This window comes from Aquila chrysaetos, chromosome 2 (genome assembly GCF_900496995.4).
Source record: "Aquila chrysaetos chrysaetos chromosome 2, bAquChr1.4, whole genome shotgun sequence".
Lineage (NCBI taxonomy): Eukaryota > Metazoa > Chordata > Aves > Accipitriformes > Accipitridae > Aquila > Aquila chrysaetos.
The window spans coordinates 36,446,491-36,472,437 of record NC_044005.1 but is presented as its reverse complement, the minus strand read 5'-3'; the positions used below and the strand labels follow the sequence as shown (position 1 = coordinate 36,472,437).

The 25,947-nt window shown below is 36.3% G+C and overlaps 1 protein-coding gene across 21 annotated transcripts in view; it reads right to left on the bottom strand.

Moving 5' to 3' along the window:
* The window catches only part of RYR3 (ryanodine receptor 3), a 245,220-nt gene that overhangs the window by 193,231 nt on the left and 26,042 nt on the right, over positions 1-25,947 (bottom strand). For all 21 annotated transcript variants that reach the window (XM_029998543.2, XM_029998586.2, XM_029998547.2 and 18 more), the window contains exon 2: positions 1,830-1,949. In XM_029998543.2, the coding sequence (XP_029854403.1) occupies positions 1,830-1,949 (120 nt within the window). The remainder of the gene's footprint in view (positions 1-1,829; positions 1,950-25,947) is intronic.

The following is a 25,947-nucleotide window of genomic DNA, read 5'->3' as shown; positions in this document are numbered from 1 at the left end:
CCCAGGGAGGTCCACGGTGGAGCAGATATCCACCTGCAGCCCGTGGAGGACCCCACGCTGGAGCAGGTGGATGCCCGAAGAAGGCTGTGACCCTGTGGGAAGCCTGTGCTGGAGCAGGCTCCTGGCAGGACCTGCGGATCTGTGGGGAGAGGAGTCTATGATGGAGCAGGTTTTCTGGCAGGACTTGTGACCCCATGGGGGACCCACATTGGAGCAGTCTGTGCCTGAAGGACTGCACCCTGTGGAAGGGACCCACGCTGGAGCAGTTAGTGAAGAACTACAGCCTGTGGGAAGGACCCGCATTGGAGAAGTTCGTGGAGGACTGTCTCCCGTGGGAGGGACCCCACGCTGGAGCAGGGGAAGAGTGTGAGGAGTCCTCCCTCTGAGGAGAAAGGAGGGGGCAGAGACAACGTGTGATGAACTGACTGCGACCCCCATTCCCCGTCCCCCTGCGCCGCTGGAGGAGGTAGACAAAAATCGGGAGTAAAGTTAAGCCCGTGAAGAAGGAGGGGTGGGGGGAATGTCTTTTAAGATTTGGTTTTATTTCTCATTACCCTACTCTGATTTGACTGGTAATAAATTAAATCAATTTCCCCAAGTTAAGTCTGGTTTTTGCCTGTGACACTAACTGGTGAATGATCTTTCCCTGTCCTTATCTCGACTCACGAGCCTTTTTGTTATATTTTCTCTCCCCTGTCCAGCTGAGGAGGGGAGTGATAGAGCAGCTTTGGTGGGCACCTGCTGTCCAGCCAGGGCAAACCCACCACACAAAAAATTTCCAATCACTGTTTAAATTTTAAGACAATAGTTCAAAATACATATGTGAGAACTAACTGCTTTTACTTATGCATGTGAAAAGATTACTGGTGATTTGTAAAGTACACCAGAGATAAATTATCTGACTGAACTCTTGGAATGCAAAGAAATGCAAATTTAGAAGCAGCATAATTTTTTGCTTCAGAGATGAACAAGGACCTCTCATACTGCATAAACAAACACTGTGGATGTAACATGGTCATAATACCTAGACTAAAAATAGGACCACATGGCAACATTTCAAGCGAAAAGATACAAAGACCCCACTAAAAAAAAAAAAAAAAATCAGGAGGAGAAATAGATTATCAGGGAGAAAAGAAATAAAGACACAAAACAAAGAAAAATAAAATTATGTAATAAGAACAACGAAGAGATGGAGGAGGTCCTTCTCCATTTGCATTTATTCTTAACATTCTGCTCTAGTACAGGTCTAAAGTTTCATCTTTTCTCTCCTTTCTCCTCTCAATCTCCTCTTACTACTCTATTTTCTTTTATTTTTTCTTCACAGCTCTCTAGCTTCTTTTTTCCATTTGCCACTTGTTGTCTTTAAGTTTTCAATTACTTAATAATTCTGTTCCCTGTACTCTCAACTTTCTGATTAATCAACACAGTTAGAAGCAACACTTCACACCAGTACCAAACAGGTGACAACACTTCTAAAATTATCAATCCAGTATATCAAGATATTTGAACCTACAGCAGTATTAGGAATAAGTTTTTTAGTGAACTTAAGTCTTAGTAACAGTCTGGAGACTTAATCTTGAAAATACCAAGTATTTCAGTTACAGCAATTATTTTAGATAAAGAATAGTGGCTTTTGACTATTGACAAGTATGCCTCAAATTATATTTAGAATCTCTAAGAAATCTCATGTTGCAGTCATAAAAAGAAAAGCATACAAAAGGTGCATCTAGCATCACAATAAAGAAACCGTAATTAAAACGTATTTGTGGACAATAAGTAGGTTAACATTCACTGATCAGTTAGACCAGATGATAGTATCAACTTCTTACTTTAGCTTCTGATGTTGGTTCCAAAAAGCACAGGCGATTCCCAAGTCCCTCAGCTGCCAAGCAAAACTTCCTTTGTTCTTTGTGAATACTGGCAACACACTGAAGTACTACTTCGTCATCCTGTCACAAAACAAGGTATGAGGAAAAAAGTAAATATTTGGAAGTTACATACACACTATAACGCTAAGAAATCCTAGAACAGAATCTGTTGAACATGAACACATTATACTTCTATAATTGGTATCATGTACATATGCAGAGATTCTTTTGATGTGTATGTAAACAGATGTTTATATAGATTTATATTCAAGACTGTATCAAAGTGACAAAGACTACATACTGTCTCCAGGGCTTTCACAAGGGTTGTGTCCTTCTGCTGCTTTGGTGGTGGCTTGCTATGGTGCCACAAAAAACTAAGTACGGTGTTACTTGGTTTTACTCAGTAAAACGTGTTTAATGCTTACAGTAAAAACCTGTTGCTGTGATTTTGCAAACAACAGTACGCTAAATATAAACAAATTTATTTTGTTAGCACAGTAAGCCCTCAACACAAGTCCTCTGAATGCACGATGTTAACTTTTAAGGTCTTGTTTAATTTAGAAACCTCTGAATACAACCAAAGATCCAAGAGGCATTTTTTCAAGTGACAGTTCAATTAAGTCATAAGAACTTCCTCCTCAAAAGACATATTCCAAGAACAGGAACACTCTGGAAAAGTGACATGAAACAGCCCTATTGTTTAGTTATCCTAATTATTCTAAAAGCTCTTTTACAAATTGTTACATAATGCAATGCCAAAGACACACTTGCTTATAAAGTACCAAGCCCTTATTCACCTCTTAACATGTGATACTGAAGCTGATATGAGAGCCAAAACAGATTACTTCTAGTGTTCAACTGTGTCAAAGGTATATACAGAATTAAAAATCATTTTATTTTCCAAAACTTGTCCACTAACCAAGAAAAACACCACTTGCAGACTAGCACGTAGAATAACCTATTTTTATACAGGTATGTAACTGCTCACCAAAAGACACTGCCTTAGAAGTTTTTAAGAGGGTGGAAGCTGATAAGAGCAATACGATATGTCAGTGTCCCATCCAGCTATGAAGTTATACTGGTGTTAGTTATTACTGTCAAAGCAAATACACAACAGCCGCCTGTACTGAACTCAGATATCACTTGAACAATTATGTTCTAAAAGCAGCACTGCTTTTTCCAGTCCCCTTATGCAACTGCAATACTATGACAGTAGCACAGCTATTGGCACCTGAAACAAAAGCTGGGAGTGACAAAGTGATTTTCACCAAAGGAATTAAGTGACACGCCCTTTAAAATGGGAATTCAAAAGCAGGTTTTTCACCTGTGTGATTTTGCAAGTGTGTGCAAGCTACATGGCTTTCTTTTAGGTGACACTTCACTGCCTACTTACTACTACTAAAATCGACAGCTATTATATTTCAGACTAATCAGCAGTTCCAGACAGCCTTTTCCTTATCTAGCTTTGTGTAACAATCAATAGCATTTTTAACAGTACAGAATGGCAATTCAAGAAATTTTTATAAACAATTCTAAGATGTATAGTTAAGTAGGAGGTAGACAGAATTAGCTAACTAATGCTAAATAAATTCTTCTTTTTTCCCTTCCTGCTTCTGCTTCCGTTTCTGTAAAAAGCTCTCTGAAATTCTCAGCTTTTGAACTCATTAGTAAAAACATTTCTGCTTTTTAATCTTCACTGTAGTTAAGTTGCAAAATATAAACAATACAATTAAGCACTCATTACTACATCCCTCTGCTCATGAATATTTAAAAATTGGCATCAGAAGCATTTCTATTTGGGGGAAAAAAAACCCAGAACGTGTATAAGATAAAGATATTTAAAACATTTTTCATGATCTAGTTCCTGTATCAATCTTGAACATGCATATTTCAGAGATTTAAAAAGAATAAAATACTAAACCATGAATTTATAAATACCAAGATTTAGAATTAAATTGAGATTTGCCACTTAGCTTGCATTTATCAGTGGATTATGTTAGATTACTTATATATAGCTGAAATTGATTTATTCTCCCTACTACATAAAAGTATTCATCATTCCACAGAGGCATATACATAGTATCTATTGTAATTCATAGTTTTCTAAAAAATAAAATTATGCCTTCAAACAACATACGTAAAAGCTTACTTAAAATTAGAATTACTGAAATAAATGAACTATTTTCTTTTTAAATCCAAATGCATAAAAGGGCAAGAGTTTCTAGCATAATGAAATGAATATTTTGATTTTCTAGAATTCAAAAAATAAACATTTATTTTTAGAATTTACACTGGCATCATAAAGTCTATCAATCATTAAATGCCGTAACCCCAAAATACACTGATAATGTCTTAAGTAAGGACTGCATGCAGCGTTCAACATCGATGTTTCACATTATTGCCCTAAATTTCCAATGTACTCTTTCATTTGTGCTACAACATTTAACAAACTACGTATTTGCTACACGGGATGAACAACTCTAACAGTTTCTAAAAAGTGGCAATAATAGTGTATTTCAGAATGTTTTGGAGCAGAGTTTTAAAGAGTTTATCATTCAGGTGCAGGTGGACTGAGCATAAGGAATTAGTGGAATCTATATAATCTGCAAATAAGGAATCAGAGGAATCTATATAATCTGCAAATAAGACAATGACTCGCTGTTAAGATGACTCAGTATTATAGTGTATTTACTTAAGTAAGATCATTCTAGCTGAGGTCTGAAATTGCTTTTCTGGCCTTAAGATGCTAATAGAAAGGAGTTTTATGGAGTTGCTATCCTATAATGAAACTGCAGACCATGTCTCAGTAGTATCTTGTTTTCTTGACTCTTCTCTCACACAAATTCTGGTATTCTACAACTTTTTTCCTGGTAAACTCATTTTCTTCTTCCCTTAGTTTTTAAATTCACATGGTGCCAGAACCATTTAACCTTGATCTTCACTTCTCTTACATAGAATTTCATCCACTTACTTCAATATACCTTTTTTAGTATGACAAGGAGAAGCCTGCATGCCCAATGAGATGCAGAGACTCATGCGACGAGCAGTGGAGTTGTTAGTTAAGGTATATACAGCCAATTCTCAAAGACAACCAAACACAAAGCAAAACAAAAACCAAACCCACACAACTTCCTTGAGATCCAGTTTGTCAACCAGTAATTTAACAAATTTAAATATTTTAAATTTAATAAGTGTTTCAAATGTAGTCTCTCTCATCTGGCAGCTCTGACACTTCCATGTTTAGAAATTTAATTTGTTCTAGTCCTTTTAGTTGTGGTGGGGTGTTTTGTAATTTTTTGTTTAATAAAACAGATTTAGATTGCATGGAATCACAGGCTGGAAAGGACCTCTGTAAGCAGTGGTCCAATACCTCACTAGAGAAGGGCTACTTTAGATCACATTTCTCAGATTATCTAATGTGTTTAATTTAAGAACAAAGTCCATTTCAAGGTTCTGATCAGCTTGAGGTATTGTTACAGATTTACACCTCTCCACCACACATTAGACCTCTTCAGATCAAAACTGTAATATGCAACAGTTGTATCAAAGTTCTCTAAATTTTTCAAGGTTTTGCTTCAGTGAGCAAATGGGGGGAATAATTTCAGGTTGATCAAAAAACTTCTATGATTTACTGGGCACACAGAAAAAAAATACATTTGCATGCCACTAGGCCTCGCACAAGAAACTGCCTTCACTATTGTTCCTCAAATAGTACAGACATTGTAAGTGTCAATTACTAATAACTGGTTTCCGCCAGCATCATCATCAATAATTACATAAAGTTAACCATTTAGATCCATTTTATACTACCGTAATGAATCTGTTCAGAAAATCAGATGAACAGCAATTTTTAACTTTTTTTTCTGAATAAAGAGGAAGTGAAAATTGTCCCCTTCCATCCAGAAATCTTGTTTCTGGTTAGGATTCATCTGTCAGTCCTTTAGCAAAAGGACACAGACCAGGTAACTCCAACCCCAATTCTAAGATTGTTTATACATAGAAACACATTGATATTACTAAAATATATTTGCACTATATAGTAATGAATTTGCACTATATAGTAATGTCTGCATAGGCTGAGACACAAAGGTATTTCTGAACAAGAGTCACTCACTCAGTATCTTCTGCTTTTAAAACAGAACAAGTTACCAAAATAGAACTTGGCTCTTTGCAACAGTACATCTAATATTAAAAAATTCCTTTAACTGAAAATGGTGATTCCTAGCCTTCAGCAATACAGCATTAAGCAGCACACTATGTAATTTTAAAAAAGAGCTTTTAATGAACCACAGTCCAGTTGTTCATTACCAGACAGTATTTAGTCTTGTTCTTTAGGCTGTCTTCCTCCTCAGGTTTCAGAATAAAGTGATGGCGAACTTAAACTGAGATTCTTGTGGTGGAGTAATAAGCCAAAACATAAGCAAAATTTATTTTAATTAATCAATAACTGGACTTGCTGCAAAGTGAGTCAATGATCAAGGCAAATCAATGTATTGTAGGTATGACCTTGCTTCTGCTCAGTTCACTAGTTTTTCAACTCAGAATTTGGCAATAAAGAAATTCCAACAGCTAATGAAACTCCTTCATTTATGTTGCATATATATCCCAGATTTAAAAATTATAGTAATTTATACAATACTTTTATGTCTGTATAGAGGCTGTATTCAACAATAGACACACTTCCATATGTTTCATATTAAGAAGCACAAAACCATCAATACACTAAATATATACATGCATATTTACATATACATATAAAATATGCAAATTTTGCTGGAAAATTACACCCTAGATTTAGTTTGTTACCTACCAATTCAACAGTTACCAAATCTCTATATTCTCTATTATATTCAGTACTGAAAATGAACTAATAAAATAAAATTGACACGACACTGAAAACTAATCAGTTTTAGAAAATTAATCAGCTTTGTTATTAAACCTGGGATTGTAACAAGGGGAAATAACAAGGCACTCAATTTCTAACTGCTTTATTTCCTCATTGGTGCTCTTGCTCTCTATCCATCAACATTTGACAATTGTATTATAAATCAAATCACAATGAATATTCTCAAAAAAATTACCACTACGTCTCACAATTACCTTCTCTACCAAATGTACCATCAGTCAGGATGCTAACAAAACAGAAAACACATTAATTTCATACGGTTGAGTTCCAGAGAACAAACATCCTGACTTTATTTACTCCATTACAAACTGTGCATATACAACTAATATTTCTACTTTAAAACTTGGTGCATGCTAATGTTTGAGTATCTTGATAACAGAAGTCCTCTTTTTTACTTTCTTCTCTCTTTGTAACTCATAGCGTAGTTCCCCTTGCACGACCTAGCCCTATTCTGACAGTGACTTTTCTTTCAAGAGAGAAAAAACAAGACAAAGACTGGGAGAATAAACCAAGACAATTGTTCATTTCAACATGGGAATGAAATGCAACACCACAATTAAAATAAAGTAAAATCAATGTACATTTAAAAACAATGTGTGTTCATAGAGATATTCCATATCAAAACATTTGCTGATAACTTAATTCTGATGCTCCCAAGTGCAAATATTTTGTACTCGCCCTTTTGCAATTCTGTTTCTGATTAAAGATCTCAAGTTCTATAGGGTAAAACACATACTTTTTGCCCAGAGCTTTTCACCTATATAAACAAGGTATAACTGTGATTAAAAAATATATTTGATTCCAAACAGGTTTAGTATGACCCTAAAAATTGGGAAAATGGAAATTGAGTCTAATTCTATTCTTATGTATAGTACTGTAAACTATGTAGAACTCAAATCAGTAGAATAACAAATACTAAAATTCTTGTGAGGAATCAGATATTTTAGAAAACATATTGCAAATTCACTTAAATATAGGAAATAATTGTTAAAAAATTGTACAAATTATGCCCATTAAAATTATATAAAGCATTTAAGTATTATTTTCAAAAAAAACCCCAAAGTATCAAAGCTAGTTTTTATAAAAAAGGAAGATTATATAGCTTATCAGATACAGTCAATATCCATCCTCATCATGGGTAATACACCAGCTTTAAAAAAACCTGTAGGTTAGACCTTTGAAATTCTACGCAGTGTTCTGCAGGGAGCAATTTTAAGTCACCAGATGATAGCGAAAAGCATAGAATTAAGCAAGTACTTTTTTACTTGATCTGACAGTTTTGGGTTTTTTTCCTTAGAATGATAAATCACTTTGCTGTAGTTGAATTTCACACCTTCTGGTATAAGGCTAACAATGCATATGAAACGCTGACACATATCCCTTGGTTTGCTACATTAAAGAAGAAAAATGAAGAAAGGTGACTCAAGTTAGAAAGTTGATGAAGTATACTAAGGCTTCCTAAATACTAGTATAAAAATAAAATTACTTATGTGTTTCTGCTGAATAAGTGATCCATTTTTAAAATAAAAGTCCACAATTTACTTAGTTTCCAATTTCTTAACAGATATAGTTAATCATTTCACTCATTCTAAAAGAGAAGCTTCATACAATGCTACTTTAAAGGATTCTACTACTTCCACATTTGAAAAGAACAAAACTTTGCAAACCTATAATCTCATACATTACTATTAGGATTTCTTACTTCAGGAATTATTACTGCAACACTTGGTAAGTCAAGATTTATATACTTTCTCTCTTGTACATTGTGAAAATATAACTGATACAGAAAACAGTCCTGGTATGGCATTTTATTTCTGCTACTGCTTTTCTACTTCAGATGAAGGATGTGGAAAATTCTGACTGTTGAATTTATTATTTACCAAGGCAACACAGTGCTAACTATTTGGGCTTCCTAATTAATTAGTTCGTAAAAACAAAAAGCTTCTTTCATTAAATTTTACTCAGATTGTTTTGGTTTTGAGGCTACGATCCAGAAAAATAACTTAAATGTATTCGCTTGCCATCCAGCTAAAACAATGCAGTTTGTTTAGGTTCCTGTACTGAGAAAACAGTATAATTTTCCTGTAATTAATAACAACAGTTTGGTAATTATGTATCACATGTCCATGCAGAAGTTACATTCAGGGCAAAGTATATATCTGCATCAGAAGTCTTGGTGCATGGTCATATCACTTTTCCTCTGCCAAATTGCCCTGAGGTATGACTCTCAACAAAAAATCCCTTGGGGGAAATTTTCAAAAGCTCTGCTGTATTTATTTATCTATATATTTATTTATTGTGCAAAGGGCAATTCCATTGTTAATAAACAAAAACATTGTTTGTTGTAACATTATTACTGCTACTGATGTATACTATGCAATATACATTAAAGTTTTGGATATTGCTTTTGTCAAAAGACAGTAGATTACTCACTTGAAAAAAATCATTTATTACAGATACAAAACTAGTATATGACATGGATTTTTTGCTTTGCCTACTCTTTGTCAACTTAAACTAATTTTTTTTTTTTTTTGACCAGTCATGAAAAAGAAGAAACAGGAAACCAAGTAAAACCTCAAAAAAGGTTTTTAAGCCTCAGAAAAAGCCAAACCCAAAACACACACACAAAAAACCAAAAAAAATAACAACACCCTCCTAAGCTTACAGGCTTAGCTGTAGTAACTATAAATGCAATGTATTGGTGAGGTATAGTTTGTCCTTACCTATGACTCTACATTAATCAGAAGCCTCCAAAAATGACTGCAGATGCCCCTGGGATACTGAGATTGACCGAATACTGATTAGTTATTACAAGCAGCTTTCCCCTACCAAGCACATGAGGAAAGGTACATTACTGAAACAGTTATGTTAAGGAGCAGGAACCATCACACTTGGTCTGCCAACTTGGAAATGGAGGAGGTGATCTGAATCTCCTCTTTGGACATAATCTAAGAATGTACATAGGGAAAGAAAGTTTATTACATCTACCAGGACAGATTCTTTTTGTGTATTCTTCTATTCTCTTTCCTTCTCCTGATCAAAACGATGACAAGTCAATTGGTTCATTGACAAATCAAGTCTCTCTTTTTTTCTTTTCTTTTTTCTCTCCCTCTCTCCTCCTCAGAGAAGGACTAAACTTTCAAACCCCAATTTCATTTACAGATACATTCTCAGGTAAAGAAAGACCGAGTTCACCCTAAGTTTATCTTTCTTAGTTTGTGTGTGTGCACCTGTGTGTATGTGGGGGGATTGGCTGGTTGTTTTTTTAAACTGATAATATGACTTGACCTGATACCTTGCCTTTAAATCAGGGTTGTCACTTCGTTGCCCCTTCGGACAGTATAGCTTACACAGGCTGAAGTCCAAACTGAACAGAAACATTTACAAGTTCAAGACAGTACTGAAAAATAGATGGGCAGAAAGAGATTTTGTATGAACTCTGTTTCCTTTGGAAATTAAGAGACAAGCTACGTAAAGAAATCTCAGTTCAATTAATACTAAAACATTAAGTAACTCCTCAGGAAAACAGAACATGAAATAGGATAAATAATGGTGAAGATGAATATAAAGCCTCCTTCTTGTTTGTCTCAGGAACTAGTTGATGCTGACCCTTTCCTGCCTCATTTGCATTGCTAAAACAAAACACTACTTTAAAAAAGTAAGTTAATTCAAGTAATACTAACTTTAAACCCGTACTTACAAAAATAGAAACAAACAGAACAAGGAAGCAATATGCAATACGTATGACCCATATTGAAGCTGTGTGAACATTTAAAAACTTCTGGAATTTGAATTGTTTTTTTAACCTTATGTTTGGACATACTTAATTTTCCTAATTTAAATGTTCTTAGAGGTAACTTTATATTTCTATTCAACTTCAGAGGCTGTACAACAGGTACTCATACTGCCATATTTTATATTCAGTATTTCCACGTTTAAGAGTTCAAGTCATATTGCCAGGCAGCAGGGGAAAAAAAACCAAAATGCTCATCAAAAAATACATAAATAAAAAATAATCACAAGGAAAAAATTAAAAAACAATTGTAAACCGCTAAGAAAAATAATCAAGTTGTTAGGATGAATTAAATTACTACCAGTTTTTTTAAAAAATTCTACATTGCCAGTCATGAAAATATTTGTACTGGGTTTTGTCCCACTATATATGCCAGCAAGGCAGACGTTTCCTGTTTACAAAACTCCCAGTTTTGTCTCCCAGCAGTTACATTCTGCCATTCTGCCAAAAGGACGACTCTTCTTTCTGTACATCTCAAGAGTGCTTTCTTCCCCACACTACACACTTACAATATCAAAGATCCGATTGTTCAATAAATTCTAATTTACTTACTACATAAATTAATACTAGGAATATTGTTTACTAAGGCATGTATCCAAGCACCAAAGCAAACTTTGGTATCAGAGCAAGCTTATGAACCAAAAAAGATTCATAAAAGATTCAAGTTACATTTTTCATTCCTGCAGTTTAAAAAGTGTATACAGCTCTGTTGCAATACGATTAAGTTTATTTTAGGACCTCCACACAGAAGTGCACACTACACAAATATTTTGGTCCCAAAATACAGACATCACAGTCATGCAATTGAATTAGGAAGAGGTCACATGAATATATCATCTTAGGCTTTCCTTTGCTTTAAATGTCTATAAATAAATCTGGCAAGCAGCATGTGTTAATTTCTAAAACAAAAGTGTGCTCAGACACAACTGTCATGTTGTAAATCAACACAAAACCCACAAACAAATGAAGAAAACCAATATCCAGAGGAGGTCTTAAATCTGGGGGGGGGGGGGGGGTGGATTCTCAGCAGATTTAGCTTTACTTCTATTACTTGTTAACAGTTGTTTCTAACATCTTTTTATAAATTAAAAGCCTTTATTTATTTGGTAGTAACATACCAAGGCCTTTCTTCCCTCAGTAAGTATATGAATTTCTCCCAGTAAACACAGCCAGTTCACTGCAAATGGATCCTTACGATGACAGCAGAATTATTTGATAGAAATTCATGCACCACGATCTGACAGTTCTCAGAAGATTTTAAAAATAGAGTTGGGGTTTCCGTTGTCAGTCTACTCCTTCAGCAGTGGTTGGATCAAAGCCTAATCTCAACTCTGGAACATACTTCCATATCTTGTATCAGGTCATCAGCAAGGCAGAATAAGCAAATCATTAGACAGCAATAAAACGTAGCCAGTCCTTTTCACAAAAACTAATACTTCTGAATGAAAAATTGCTTCAGAAAGTTAGGTATTTCAGTATTGACCATTTTGCTGCTTTTTTCAATACAATTTCCAGGTTGTAGACTTGCCACTGAAGCATTTACATAGTTTGCTGTCTTTTGTATCACAGGTTTCCCCACCTCTCCTCTCCCCAAGTTCTTCATGGAAATGAGATAGCGACAACAAAGGAACAACCGCACCAAATACCAAGACCAAAAGTAACATCCAAAATATTTATTCATTATCTGTCGTAAAGGCCGACTAAACATTCCTTAAAATCACTCCTTTGATTTCAAACTGTAAGGCAGGAGAAAAAGAAGCCTTATTAACAGAACTGGGGTGAACTAGTCATGCAGAGCCCCTTGATGCAAATCAGTGGCAAAATAAGTACATCCTCTCCCATCAGGCAGAGTCCTGTCTTGCTTTAAGAAATGAAGTGACTTTAAGTACACATGTTAATTCTCAGAATGGCAGGTTAACTAAAAGCATCAAGATATATTCCATGCTGATCAAGGAAGTAGAATCAGCCAAGAAAGGTGTATCCTCCATAAGAACCTTATCATTTACCTACTGAAAGGACCTGTTAGAGCAAGTCCCAAGGAGGGCCATGGAAATAGTCAGAGGGTTGGAACACCCCTCCTATCAAGAAAGGCTGAGAGAGATGGCGTTGTTCAGCCTGGAGAAAGAAGACTCCGGAGAGACCTTATTCGGGCCTTTCAATACTTAAAGGGGGCTTATAAGAAAGATAGGGAGAGACTTTTTACCAAAGCCTGTAGTGACAGGACAAAGGGCAACAGTTTTAAATTGAAAGGAGGTAGATTTAGATTGGATGCAAGGAAGAATTTTTTTAGGATGAGGGTGGTAAGACACTGGAACATGCTGTGCAGGGAAAAGTTGTGGATGCCCCATCATTGGAACTGTTCAAAGTCAGGTTGGACAGGGCTCTGAGCAACCTGATCTATTGAAAAATGTCCCTGCCAGTGGCAGGGGGTTGGACTACATGATCTTTAAAGGTCCCTTCTGACCCAAACCATTCTATGATTCTATGAATTGTGGTGTCAGTATTGGCATGCTTTGCACCTCTGACATTCATGACCTCTGGCATATTATTGAATGAGCAAATGAAGAAATGGCAAGATTTATTAGGAAAGGAGGGTATTATAGTTCATTTTAATGACGCATCCTTTTGGATAGAGAAGTGAATGCAAGAAACATTATTGCATATGTACATACTTGCATATGTTTCGTTTGTTTTCCCCATTTCTCTTACATCTGGTGCAAGTGATATACTGGCAGACCAACCAGTTAGCAACAGAAAGATATAACATAGGACATCCATAACAACAAATTTATTTTCATTTCAGCAATTAACGGGTAACTGGAGTTGGCAAATATAAGAGAAAAACTTTGGCATAATAAACTCAATCTGCAAGGTTTAACTTATAAATTTTTACTGTTTAACAGATTATCAGAAATAATCATGTAATAGCCAGTGTCTTGTCTCAATTACAGATTAACCAATTTAAAAAACTTGGCACCTGACAGCAAGAAGGAATCCAAATAGAAGCTGTCAGCCTTTTGGAATCTTAGTGCATGACCACTACCAGATTAGTAAAGATACCAATAGCAGCAGCCATTTAGGTCATATCTATTTCAAATGAGAATGGGTGTGCACAGTATTTAGCATATTCTTTAAATCATGTATTCTGTATATAAGATCACTGTTATCTCTAAACTATTAACTATAAATATCTCAGATGTTTATTTACGATCACAGTTTGTAAAAAACTGTAAGATTTCCCTGTTGGACTAACTGTCTTTGCTAGGAAACTTAAATGGTGACTTTGAGGCAAAAATCCTGTGTATCTTTTTAAAGAAAGCAATACCATTCAGGATTTTACGCATTGTCTATACCAACTCTTGGCAAGAGGGATACTTAGGGTACAGCTTTGAAAATCAGGGACCTACAACGGGACAAACTATTATCTATCTTAAATTTTAGGATGTCAAAACAAATTGGAAAAGGTTCTAGAAAAAGACGAAACAAAGCAGGTATTTACTCAGTCAGTATATAAAATTATAGGCTAGCTGCTTTCTACATGAAGATAGGGTAAACCTTTTAAAATATTTTTTTAAATAGTATTGACAGGACATTTTACAGTGTCACGGTTACCTAAATTTAAGTCCTGTCCTTGTCAGGTGTAGGCAGCAGAACCACAAAAAACCAGGCAGTAGCATTTAAAGACATACAGAGTGTTTGCAAGACCCAGGTCTTTGCACCAGGTCTCAGAACCAGAGAGAGCCTGTGAATAGCCAATAAATAGTTAAATACTACTTACCCAGTTTTTAGGAGCAAGAAAAAAAAAAAAACCACAACATGTGAGCTGGAATGTCACTGTATAAATAAAAAGTTTTTGCCAAGGACCCAAAGGTGGAATGACATCAGTGATGAGGCAAGATAGGTCTGAAGCAGAAATGCAGGGGACCACAGGCTTTAGAATTACTTGATGCCTGTCTTTTTAACCGTAACTGTTTTATATCTAGGGGAAAACAATGAGACATTTGAAAGGAGTTTTCAATCATGAAAGCAGATTTAGACTAAATCCCAGGCTTCTTTCCCAAACTTTCTTTAGACAAGACTGAAATATGGCTGTGAATATATAGCAAATGAGCTGCCAGGCTTGCATACAGGTGTTGGTAAGAATGGAATAGATACGAATCAGGGTCAAATGTTTACATGTACACAGGGAGGATCTTAAATTATACAGAGGAACAATCCTAAAGGAACTACAATACCTATGGTTATTCTATACTAGTGAATATACAGATATATTAAGGTACAGGCATATATGGGTATATTCAGTCAATGTACAGATATATTAATGAATGTAGAGAACATTAAAGAGCTTTTACACGCAGTGCTCCTCTTCAAACAATTAATTAAACCTCTCTGATAATATCCTTATTGACTGAATGTCAGAACAGCACATAATGCCACCACATATATATGGTAGTATATGTTACCTAGCAAAAACCCCTAAATTCTGGGCAAAGCTTTTAAAATTCACTAGGAAAATTAATACATTTCGATGGCACATTCCATTCTGCGAACCAAGAGCCTATATACACACAATTCATCATCAACTGTAATTACTTGCTCAATGTTAAAGTGCAGAATTAAAAGAATCTTTTTAAAGTGGGCTATAGCACCTACAAATTATTTTAAAATATGCTTAATATGAGGATATAATGCCTTTGAAATCCAGCTACATCTTCCACTTCTTAGTCCATACTCGACTATGCTGATACTGCACTATGTATATGCACATACCTGTTAGTTTAGCATGTTTTCTATCAGTAAAACTTTTCAAACAAGAGTCTGCGAAGATGAATTACACTCCTATTTCTATAAATTCTGAAAACCATAAATTACTGTCATGTATATTTAAACTTAACTATGTTACAATCCTGAAATGACTTGCTGAAAATCTATTTCAGAAGTGAGCTTCCTCATATTTTTGGCAATTCTTTAAAACAAAAACCTCACTATACTCAGTAATCATCCACATCTGTTACAGTTTAAAAGAGAAAAGGCATCAGAGGCAGGCAAAATTCCAACAGAAATTTTTCAAACAGGATTTGAAAAACACAACAGATATGTTAACAGCCTTCGTACAAAATACATTAAAAAGGACAGAATAATGTAGAAAAGATGGCACAGAAATCAAATGTGAAAATTGAAGTACATTCAACTGCTGTCCATCCCATGTCAAATATTTACACATATTACTCAGGCTGGACTACAGAAAGTGGAATACTCAAGGTTTAGACAAGAACTGGCAAGGACCAGATATTGAAAGAACATAAATGAATCATATCCATCATATATATCCCCCAAAATAAAAAATTCAAACCACCAACAAACAGCTGCATGGCAGTTTCCCCTGCATAGTGATTTTACAGATGTCTTACAGCTATTGCTACTCCAACAGAAGATACCTACAAAATCTGCAAGCAGTAGCAGTGTTTTAAAAAAGTGACAAATCAATCAGTACCCTCTAGCAAACTGAGTGGAAATATGTGAGCTAACATGTTCAGACACAGATGTCTTATGTCAACCATGCTCTCATTACATTGGATCTATAATTGAGAACAACTACAATTAATGGGAATAGAATGATTTCCCATAAAATTAAGACAAATATTTCTCAGCATCTACCTAATTGATGATACAAAACGTAATAAAGACATGTTAATTTGCTTTATTTTTTTCATAAATTAGATGGTGGACCCTGCCAAAGGAAAGTGCACTTGATTTTGTAATTAGTTGATTTCTATAGAAAAGTCAGTATCACTGTATTTCCCACTGCTTCTATCCCAGATAAGATGTTAGCAGTGCTTGCTTATTTGCAAATCGCTTCATAGGGTTCACTTACGAAGTCTGTAGTATCTGTTCTACCAAAAATCAGCCATCACATTCACTTGGAAATCAGAGCACCAAATCTTGATAAGTTTTCAGCAGAGAAGTTCATAACATTTTACTACTATTTAATAATCACTTACATCCTTTGCAATTTATAAATTTTAACCACAGAGAGTCACATCAAATGATGTTGAGTTGGAAGTGACCTTTAGAGACTGTCTAGTCCTACTCCTGTGCTCAAAGCAGAGTCAAAAGCAGCGAGGTGCTCAGGACAACATCCAGTCAACTTTTGAACATGTCTTGAGACAGACACTCCACAGCCTTTCTGGACAACCTGTTCCAGTGTTTGACCATCCCCACCATAGAAAAAATTATTTTATTTTCAGGACCAGGATTGAAGTTTGTTAGTGAAACTCTCTAGACCCACAAACACACAAAGATTTGCAGTTTCTTCAACTACCAGCACAGGCCCTCTGCCCGTCTAATACCCGGGGCCTCATACTTGCCAGCTAGTCCAGTTTGTAGTTTGCTAAGCAAATTACACACACGTGCCCACACACCCCAGGTTAGCAGAAAATATAAACTCCAGTCCCCTCCAGCAGTTGGTGCTTAGGCATATAGGCCCTATGAGCCATGGTTGCCACTCCAGCTGCTCACGCTAAGACCCTCACTTTATTTCACTCACCCCAGACCCCCCCCCAGCTTGCACCTAGGACACACAGGACCTATGATCCATGGCCCCTCCAGCTACTGATGGAGATACTCTTACTTGCTCCAGTTGCTGGCACCATAGACACAGTGGCTGCTTCACCTGAGGTCTGATTCCGGTTGCTGGCTCCAAATTCACTCCCTCTAGTTTCCCCAGTTGCTAGCACTCATTCCTTACAGCACTCAAGCACAGGGTAGAGGGTGAGATGACATGAAAGATAGTTAAGAAAGTATTTAATAGGAGGATAAACTGCAGTGATCAGGCACCAGGCTGTCAGGCAAGCGTACTGACTGGACACAGTTTACACACAACCAGCCCTTTTTATATCCTCTCCTCTCTATCCCCTAGCACCACCTTGCTCTTCCCCAATCCCCTTCCCCTAAACGCCTCTTCCTAAGTTTTGCCAAGTCCTACAGACCCCCCTTAAATATTCAAAATCTTCATGTTTGCCTTCTTATCAGTTACAAAGTCCAGACTGGCCCTCTCCAAAGTGCTGGCTGTAGTTTCTTAATGGACCATCAATTAATAGCTGATTCAGTCTTTGTCCATTTTCCATGTCTACTAGGTTTGTATCTCTGTGTGGTTTTGTTTATCAATCCCTCCCTCTCTCCCTCCACCCCTTCTTCTCTACTTGGCCCTTGTTTTAAAAATGAAAGGAAAAAGATTCAGTGAAGATTTTCATGCTACTTGGGGAATGAAATGAGTTGGGAAAGACCCCATAGAATGCTTGAAGTTTGTCATTTCAAAACCAGCTACAACAGGTGCACTCCTTGATGAGCGCTTTATGCAGCAGAAAAAGCTAAGTCTTCACAGCATGTTAGGTTTGCATATGATCAAAATACATGACCCAAGATGTATAGAACACTAGCGGTTTTTTAATGCTACACCATCATGAACACCATTGGTTCAACTGATTGCTGATGCAGATACTATGCAGCACAGAGCTGTAAGGGATAAAATGGAAGAGAGTTTTACTTTTGATATCCTATTTCAAATGCAGACACTCTTCTGTTTCAGAGAGTTACAAATTTTCTTCCTCAAGTTTACAAGTTACTATGTGCCTGAACTTTCAAAATTCACAATCGTACTGCCTGCTTCCATGAAAGCTTAGTTATTGCTGTAGAGCTAAATTAGATTTTCTAATCAGGAATACTGAGGCTGATTTTATGCTTGCATGTGCTAAGTTGGATTCATATCTTTCTTGACACATGAAGAAAAAGGAAATTACAAAATCTTTCACCACTTCAAGCTGTCTTGCAGGGGAACTGCTATATTCCCACAGTGGGTTTCTGCCACAGAAATTACTGCTTGACATCCATGATTTCAAAAAGTTAATGTATACAGAACTCATCTGGGGTAAGAAAATTACTTGGAGTTATGAATCTTCAAGTATTCCATGACCCACTCTATTGTTTTTAATTTTTTTTTTTCCAAATCTAAAGCCACATTTTGCTTCATACAGAATCTATAACTTTTTGTTCATCTAAACCTGCAATGGATAAGCAAAACCTCTTGTTCTAATTTTATTACCACTGGGTAGATCAGTGAGCGAAGTTACTTTAACTGTTCCACTCATACTTCAAAAGAAACAGTAGTGGTGAGATAGCCAGAGATTTGGAGTGTATCTGCTAGACCTTCTCTTCATAGTGACTTTGACAAGAAAAAACAGAGAGGCTTTAAACCAAAATATAGACAGATAAATAAAAATTCAGGCTTTAACAGAATAACTTTAAATAGTAAAATTTAAATAGTGAAAAATGTGTGGGCCCCACAAAATAAAATGATGTTAAGGTATGTGAATGCATCTAGGGGAGGACAATAAACCTGGTGAAAGGGCTGGAAGGCGTGTCCCATGAGAAGCAGCTAAGGACTTTGGGCTTGTCTAGTTTGGAGAAAAGGAGGCTGAGGGGCGACCTCATTGCTATCTACAGCTTCCTGCGGAGGGGAAGTGGAGAGGGAGGTGCTGATCTCTTCTCCCTGGGATCCAGTGATAGGACACATGGGAATGGTTCAAAGCTGTGCCAGGGGACGTTCAGACTTGGCATTAGGAAGCATTTCTTTACCGAGAGGGTGGTCAAACACTGGAACAAGCTTCCTAGAGAGGTGGTCGATGCCCCAAGCCTGTCGGTGTTTAAGAGGCATTTGAACAATGCCTTTAATAACATGCTTTGACTTTTGGTCAGCCCCAAAGTGGTCAGGCAGTTGGACTAAGTGATCATTGTAGGTCCCTTCCAACTGCACTATTCTATTCTAAATAGGAAAAAATAAAGTTAGTAGGGAAGACCCAACAGTACAAACAGAAGAGCGTAAACAACTTTTGCCTGCCCATTTTGCCCCTGCATACAGGTCCTTGCTTCAAAGTTTGGTTGTACAAAGATCAATTACTTTTTGACTGATTGCAAATCTGAGCGCTCAGAAAGTTCTGTCTTCACTGAGGCCTCAATGGCTGCACCAGGTTCCTTTCAGAAGATGCTACCTGAGCTGTAGCCTCCCACTTGCACACTATTTCCAAGTTTCTGCTACACCACAGTAGAATCTTCCCACCCCTCACTGCTCCCAAGCTTAGCAGCAGGAAAGGAACCATCCCTCCTTTCCCAGTCTACCCAGTCCAGTCCCAAGCTCAACCATCCCTAAGAGAAAATAACTTTGAACAAATATTGCCTATCAAAGATGGTTTTCAGGAAATAACTATATGTTCTAAAAAAGCTAGGCTAGCACAGCCAGTTTTGTTACTAGTCTTGTTTAAGATCCACATCAGGGAAGCAAGTGAAGAAACATGCAGCAGAACATTTATGATGACAATTTTACTCAGATCAGATTGAAAATTAATTCAGTTACAAATCAGGTGTCTGAAATTAGAGAATGGATGAGAACCAACTTTTGTATAGCTGAGTCCAGACAAGACCAAAAGCTTGGAATAAACAACTACTAGAGCAACTAGTATGACTCTTGTGAGTGCTCTACCATTTGTGACTCACATTCACAACAGAGATGTTAGTAAATCTAGGATTGGAAATGTGAAAAAATCACAGCCTCTATAGCATCAGTGTTTCTATACATACTCAAATACTGTTTTTTCCTATTTCGATGCCTTCTATTTCATGTAGAGGCTAGTGTGCTTTAAAATATCAGTCACAGAGCTTATTCAATAGGAGTGAACTGAGGGCAAAAACTTGAGTACAAACAAATCATCCATTTGTTGAGAAGTTATATGGAAAGAACACAACAGCAATTTCCTAAACACAAACAAGCTAGGAGGAATTCAAGCCACTGACTTAAACAATGAAGACGCAGTTATACAACAGTAATACAGTGTCGTGGTTTAACCCCAGCCAGCAGCTAAGCACCATGCAGTCGCTCACTCACTCCCCCCTCACCCAGTGGGATGGGGGAGAAAATCAGGAAAAGAAGTAAAACTCATGGGTTGAGATAAGAATGGTTTAATAGAACAGAAAAGAAGAAACTAATAATGATAATGATAACACTAATAAAATGACAACAGCAGTAATAAAAGGATTGGAATGTACAAATGATGCACACTGCAATTGCTCACCACCCACCGATCAACACCCAGTTAGTTCCCAAGCAGCCATCCCCCACCCCCACTCCTCCCAGTTTCTATACTAGATGTGATGTCACATGGTATGGAATATCCCGTTGACCAGTTTGGGTCAGCTGTCCTGGCTCTGTCCCCTCCCAGCTTCTTGTGTCCCTCCAGCTTTCTCACTGGCGGGCATCAGAAGCTGAAAAATCCTTGACTTTAGACTAAACACTACTTAGCAACAACTGAAAACATCAGCATTATCAACATTCTTCGCATACTGAATCAAAACATAGCACCATACCAGCTACTAGGAAGATAATTAACTCTATCCCAGCTGAAACCAGGACATACAGAGAAAAATCTTTCCAAACTAACACACCTGGCACCACCTCCTCCCTCCTGTAAAATCAGGTACTCATTTCCTTTCATTCCTTACCCTGGATTAACAAATATTCTGGCTCTGCTACAAACTTCTTATTATCTCCATATAAACATCATCTCAAATTATCACCTTGAAGCCATAAACAAGCCAGGAGGTTGAAGATAACTAAAAATGGTATCACAGAATATAGCTGAAGAGAATAACTGTAGTTCCTGTAAAAGTCTAGGAATCATTAGAATGAACTACAAAGCATAGATCTTCAAAATTAGGTAAACAGATATTTTATTTTTTTAAACAAGATCTGCACATCTACCTTCTGTTATCAGTTCTACCAATTCAACACCAACCTATGCTTCACCACCACCAAATTTTTGCAGCCATGGAATTTTCTGTGGGTTTTTAGGTACTCATTCATTATTAAATAAACAATATAGGCTGATTTATTTATTTCAAATGCTACACTGTCTCAAAACCAAATTGGTATATAACTTTTTTCTTTGGTTTTAAGGCACAAAAATTTGACTTCTTAAGTAAAATAATACAGAGATGTTTCAACAGTTGTTACTGACATGTTCTCTGACACTGTCATCTTGGTAGCTTTTGGCTAGAAAATACAAGTAGTTTGACCTGGAAGCCACAATAAACTTCCAGAAAAGTCTCACTCATTGAACAGTGAAAATTAAGATATTATATAAACAAACTCTTTACTGGACTTTATTTCATTCATTCAAGTTCCAACAATACAGGCTCGAAGGTACACACTATGATGCGTGCCAGATACAAATATTAGGAAGCAAAGACAGATTCTTGCCTGAACTCCTTTGTCCAGGTCCTCTTAACTTGTATCCCTGAGTTCCTGAAAATCTGAATCTGGATCTAAATTTCCTGCCTCTGGCCCATGATACTTTCTACTGTTATTATTTGGGGGTGGGCAGAAAATCTTCTGGACAGAAAACACTTAAGACTTTTGTATAAAGTTCTGTTCAGATATTGAAATCTGTAAAATGCTTTTTAATCTAAGGATAAGCTTGGTTGAATATTTGACTTCAATATAATCTGGGGACCCAGCGGGCTCTGACTTGATCTTGAACCAGACTCAGAATTTCATGTTAGTTGTTTAACACTTATATCTCAATCTAACATGAATACAAAGTAAAAGATGAAATACCAATTTAAACTACCACAGAGAATCCAAATATTTTCAGCCTGACGTTTCTTGACTTTTAGTCAACTGGCCTACAGTAAGAAATGAGAGTTGCCACTCAGAAAGCAAATGCAACAGGCAACCCCTGTAGTTATCAAATTCACTAGAAGAGACAAAATTTGTTTTACATCATATCCCATGGAAAACAAAAGGTAAACATTTACTGAACCTAACACAAGCATTTTCAGAGAACTGCTCTGTGTAATTCTTTCTAATGGTGAAAGTTTTTGCTGATAGCCGAAAAGCGAGTCAGAAAGAAGTTGCTAAATGTCAACAGTACCTTCAGAAAAGCACAGCTCATTCATATTTGACAAGATTTGCATTAGATTATTCTACTATTACTTACAATACAGAGGACATTACAAAAGATTTACAGTATCAACAGCAACAGGCAGGAAATACTTCGCACGTGGCAATAGCCCTGCCATTCTTGGCAGCCAAAATTACAACCATGACTCAACAATGGCTGTGTACTTAAAATGTTAAAAAAAACAAACAAAACAAAAACCCCAAAGAACCCCCCCCCCGCCAAATTACGCTAAAGCATATTCTGCCTACAGTCACAGAAGATATTACAGCAATATTAATAATGTCGGAATTATTTGATGTAATGCCAGACGTGACCCTTACATTATTCTTCCTTCTCTGTAGTCAATAATGCATTCTGCCCTACAAAATATTTTTTCAACATCCACCAGCAACTTTTCTAAAGCCACAATAAAAGGACAGAACTGAACCTATTTGTCTTCATGTAAATTCTAGATAAATTCTATATGCATACGTGTATGCATGGTGGTGAAAACTGGCTGTATGTTGAAGAACTTTTGGAACATCTCTTCCTCCTCAGACAAGATTTTTGGGCAGAAATAGAGAACAGTAGGATAACTAGACACAGAAAAACTCCCAACCTTATTTGACTGTTTAGTAATTAATTAAACATGTAAAAGACATTCTCTTTAAATGACTGCACCAAGATAGCTACATGCACCAAGAAAATTACAGGCATGCATAGGGCTGTTTAGGCCCCACATACACACCTTTTGTTAAGTTGGTTAAGTAAATATACAGTGCTTAAGCATGTTATGATTGAGCATACAATAAGAAGGAGTCTTTTCACTTTTATTCACTAAATTCTGATTGTTCATGCTGTGAGCTGGTAGATTTCAGATGAGAAAAATCTAACAATAAAACTGACATTTCAGATCACCATAGCAGGCTACATCTTTAGTCACCTTCAGCAGCATGAACCCTTGAGTGTGGTTGTTATGATAAAACCCTAAGAGTAAACCTGAGTTAATTGCTAGGAATAATATTTCCTTCACAGGGAGAAGCAGCCAAATAATTGAATCATAAACACAGCACATAAATGCATAAGTATATAGGGCTGAAAGTTAAAATCACAAAAACACAAATTAGAAGAGAGACACTTTTGACAATTAAGTGAATGAAACAAATCAGCCTTTCTGCACTTTCATTCATGACAAAGATCACAAACATACTAACCATCCTTAATGATTACTTCTCTGCAGTTTTATAGAACTCAAAAAAGAGACTTTACTTAAAGCTGTATCTGATAGAAAATAATTAAAAAAAAAATTTTTTTTTTTTAAGTATTCTCCAAATATTGTTACCTATAAAATCAGATTTTACAGTGAGGCATTGAGTTAGTGTTTAAATCTACTGCACAATTAAATGAGACATGACTAGAATCAGTCATGTCTCCCACTAACAGTTCTTCTACGCAAGACAGGAATTACAATATTTTATTCCTCATACTTTATAGGCATCTACAGTTTATTAATGCAGTCAGATAACATATTATTTGTAGACATTGTCTAAATAGATTACTTATACTGCAGAAAAAGCAATTGTACTGCAAAGACATCACTCACTATCTTCTTTTAAAATGTTCAGATGAGACTGCTGACATTATTTTAATTATAGTAAGAATAATACTGTCCCCCACACAAACAAATATTTCAGACCTCTTTGAAGCTTAATTGTTTTAGTCCCCTACGAAGGTGATATGCTAAAGTATGAAGAGTTACATACTTGCAGAAAGGCAGGTATGAAAGTAATGATGTTAACTATCAAGTGGTTTATACTGCAATCAGAGTGGAAAAGGACTCTCTGCCATGTTCAAGTTTTCTGACATCCTCTCTCTTCCATCTTCAACAGAGTACAGTTTTATTAGTTCAAACTAGTATTGGCTAGAATGTCAGAAAACTTATAAACCTACTACACCCAAACTTAGCAAAACCTTCAATTCTACATTCTTGGTTCTGTATCTAGTCATTAGTACAGGGCTCAAAGATGCCTGAAGCGCCAACACAATTATTTTGTTCTGTACTTTCAACAATGTCTGCTAAAGGAAAACACGCTTATGTGAACAATAAAACTCCTGAAGTATCCTCCTATTTCTAGATGAAGTTTTCTGCATCACTACTAACTATAGCCATTCTTTCTCTTTCAAAAGGTTGTATCACTAGCTACAAAGTTTACAGAACATCAACTTAAGGCCTATACCAATAATTTTTTCATGGTCTTTGTTTTAATGGGAACTCAAAAGGTGTCTCCAAAGATTCACGGCAACGTACCTGACACTAGATTATTATAAATTACACTCTATACAGAATCAGCAAAATCTTAATGAGTTTACATGTGTTTTTAACAGTTGCTCTTCTACATGAAGATCCTAAAAGAAAGCTTTTAAAATTTGAACCTACCTAGCCTAGCTATCAGTTTCTCTTTTTCAGTTTTGCACATCTCTCATGTCCATTCCTTGCATCATCTCTCACCTCACACTTTGTTGTGTATTGATTTTCTTCACTCTTCATTTACCATGTCAATCTTATAACTGCTTCTCTCTGTTTGTGTATTCTGTCTGCCTTCTCCACCCCACACCCGATGCTTCAATTTCAGTTAAAGGAGAGTTCTGGCTACTTCTGATGTGCATGGGCATACGAAATGCCCAACTACTGTTTTTAAAACTTAAAATGTCTTTCACAACGCAGACACATCTGGTGTGATAATTTTATACCCAGTTAAAAAAAAAGTAAAGAAATTGTTTTAAAGTATGCAATCAAAGAAGTTGCTGTAAACTCTAAATGGCTGTTAGCTTTGTGGTTTGAAGGTTGCCAAATCTCCCAGCCAGACCCAGTAGAGCATATAAAAAAATATGCACAATTTATTATACAATAGCACTATAAACAGGTTTTTTTAAGCATGAGAAAATGCAGATCTGTCTGTTACTAAAGAGAGTCTCTACTGAAAAATATGTAACTACGTGCTGAACTGGGTAGTGCTAATAGGGCTCCATTAATCGAGTTAATCTGTTCCTTATTTGTAAATAGTCCCAAACATAAGACAAAGATCTCTTTATCGCTACACTAAGTCTGTTCTTTGAGGTATGACATCATATATATTTCATTCAAAGATCACTTCACATATGCTAAATACAGTTGTCTGACCACCTATTGTCAGGATGAGCAAAACGTAACAGGTTAGAGACTTGTCTACCACAAGCTTGTCACAGGTTGTCTACAAGAGTCTAGGAGCATCTGTGTAAGAGCCAGACACCAATCAAAAGACCTCCACGCCATACAAATGTATCCAAACACAAACAGCATATGTATTCTCATGGTCACCAGTGACAAGAAGGTCAGGGACAGTGGCTTTT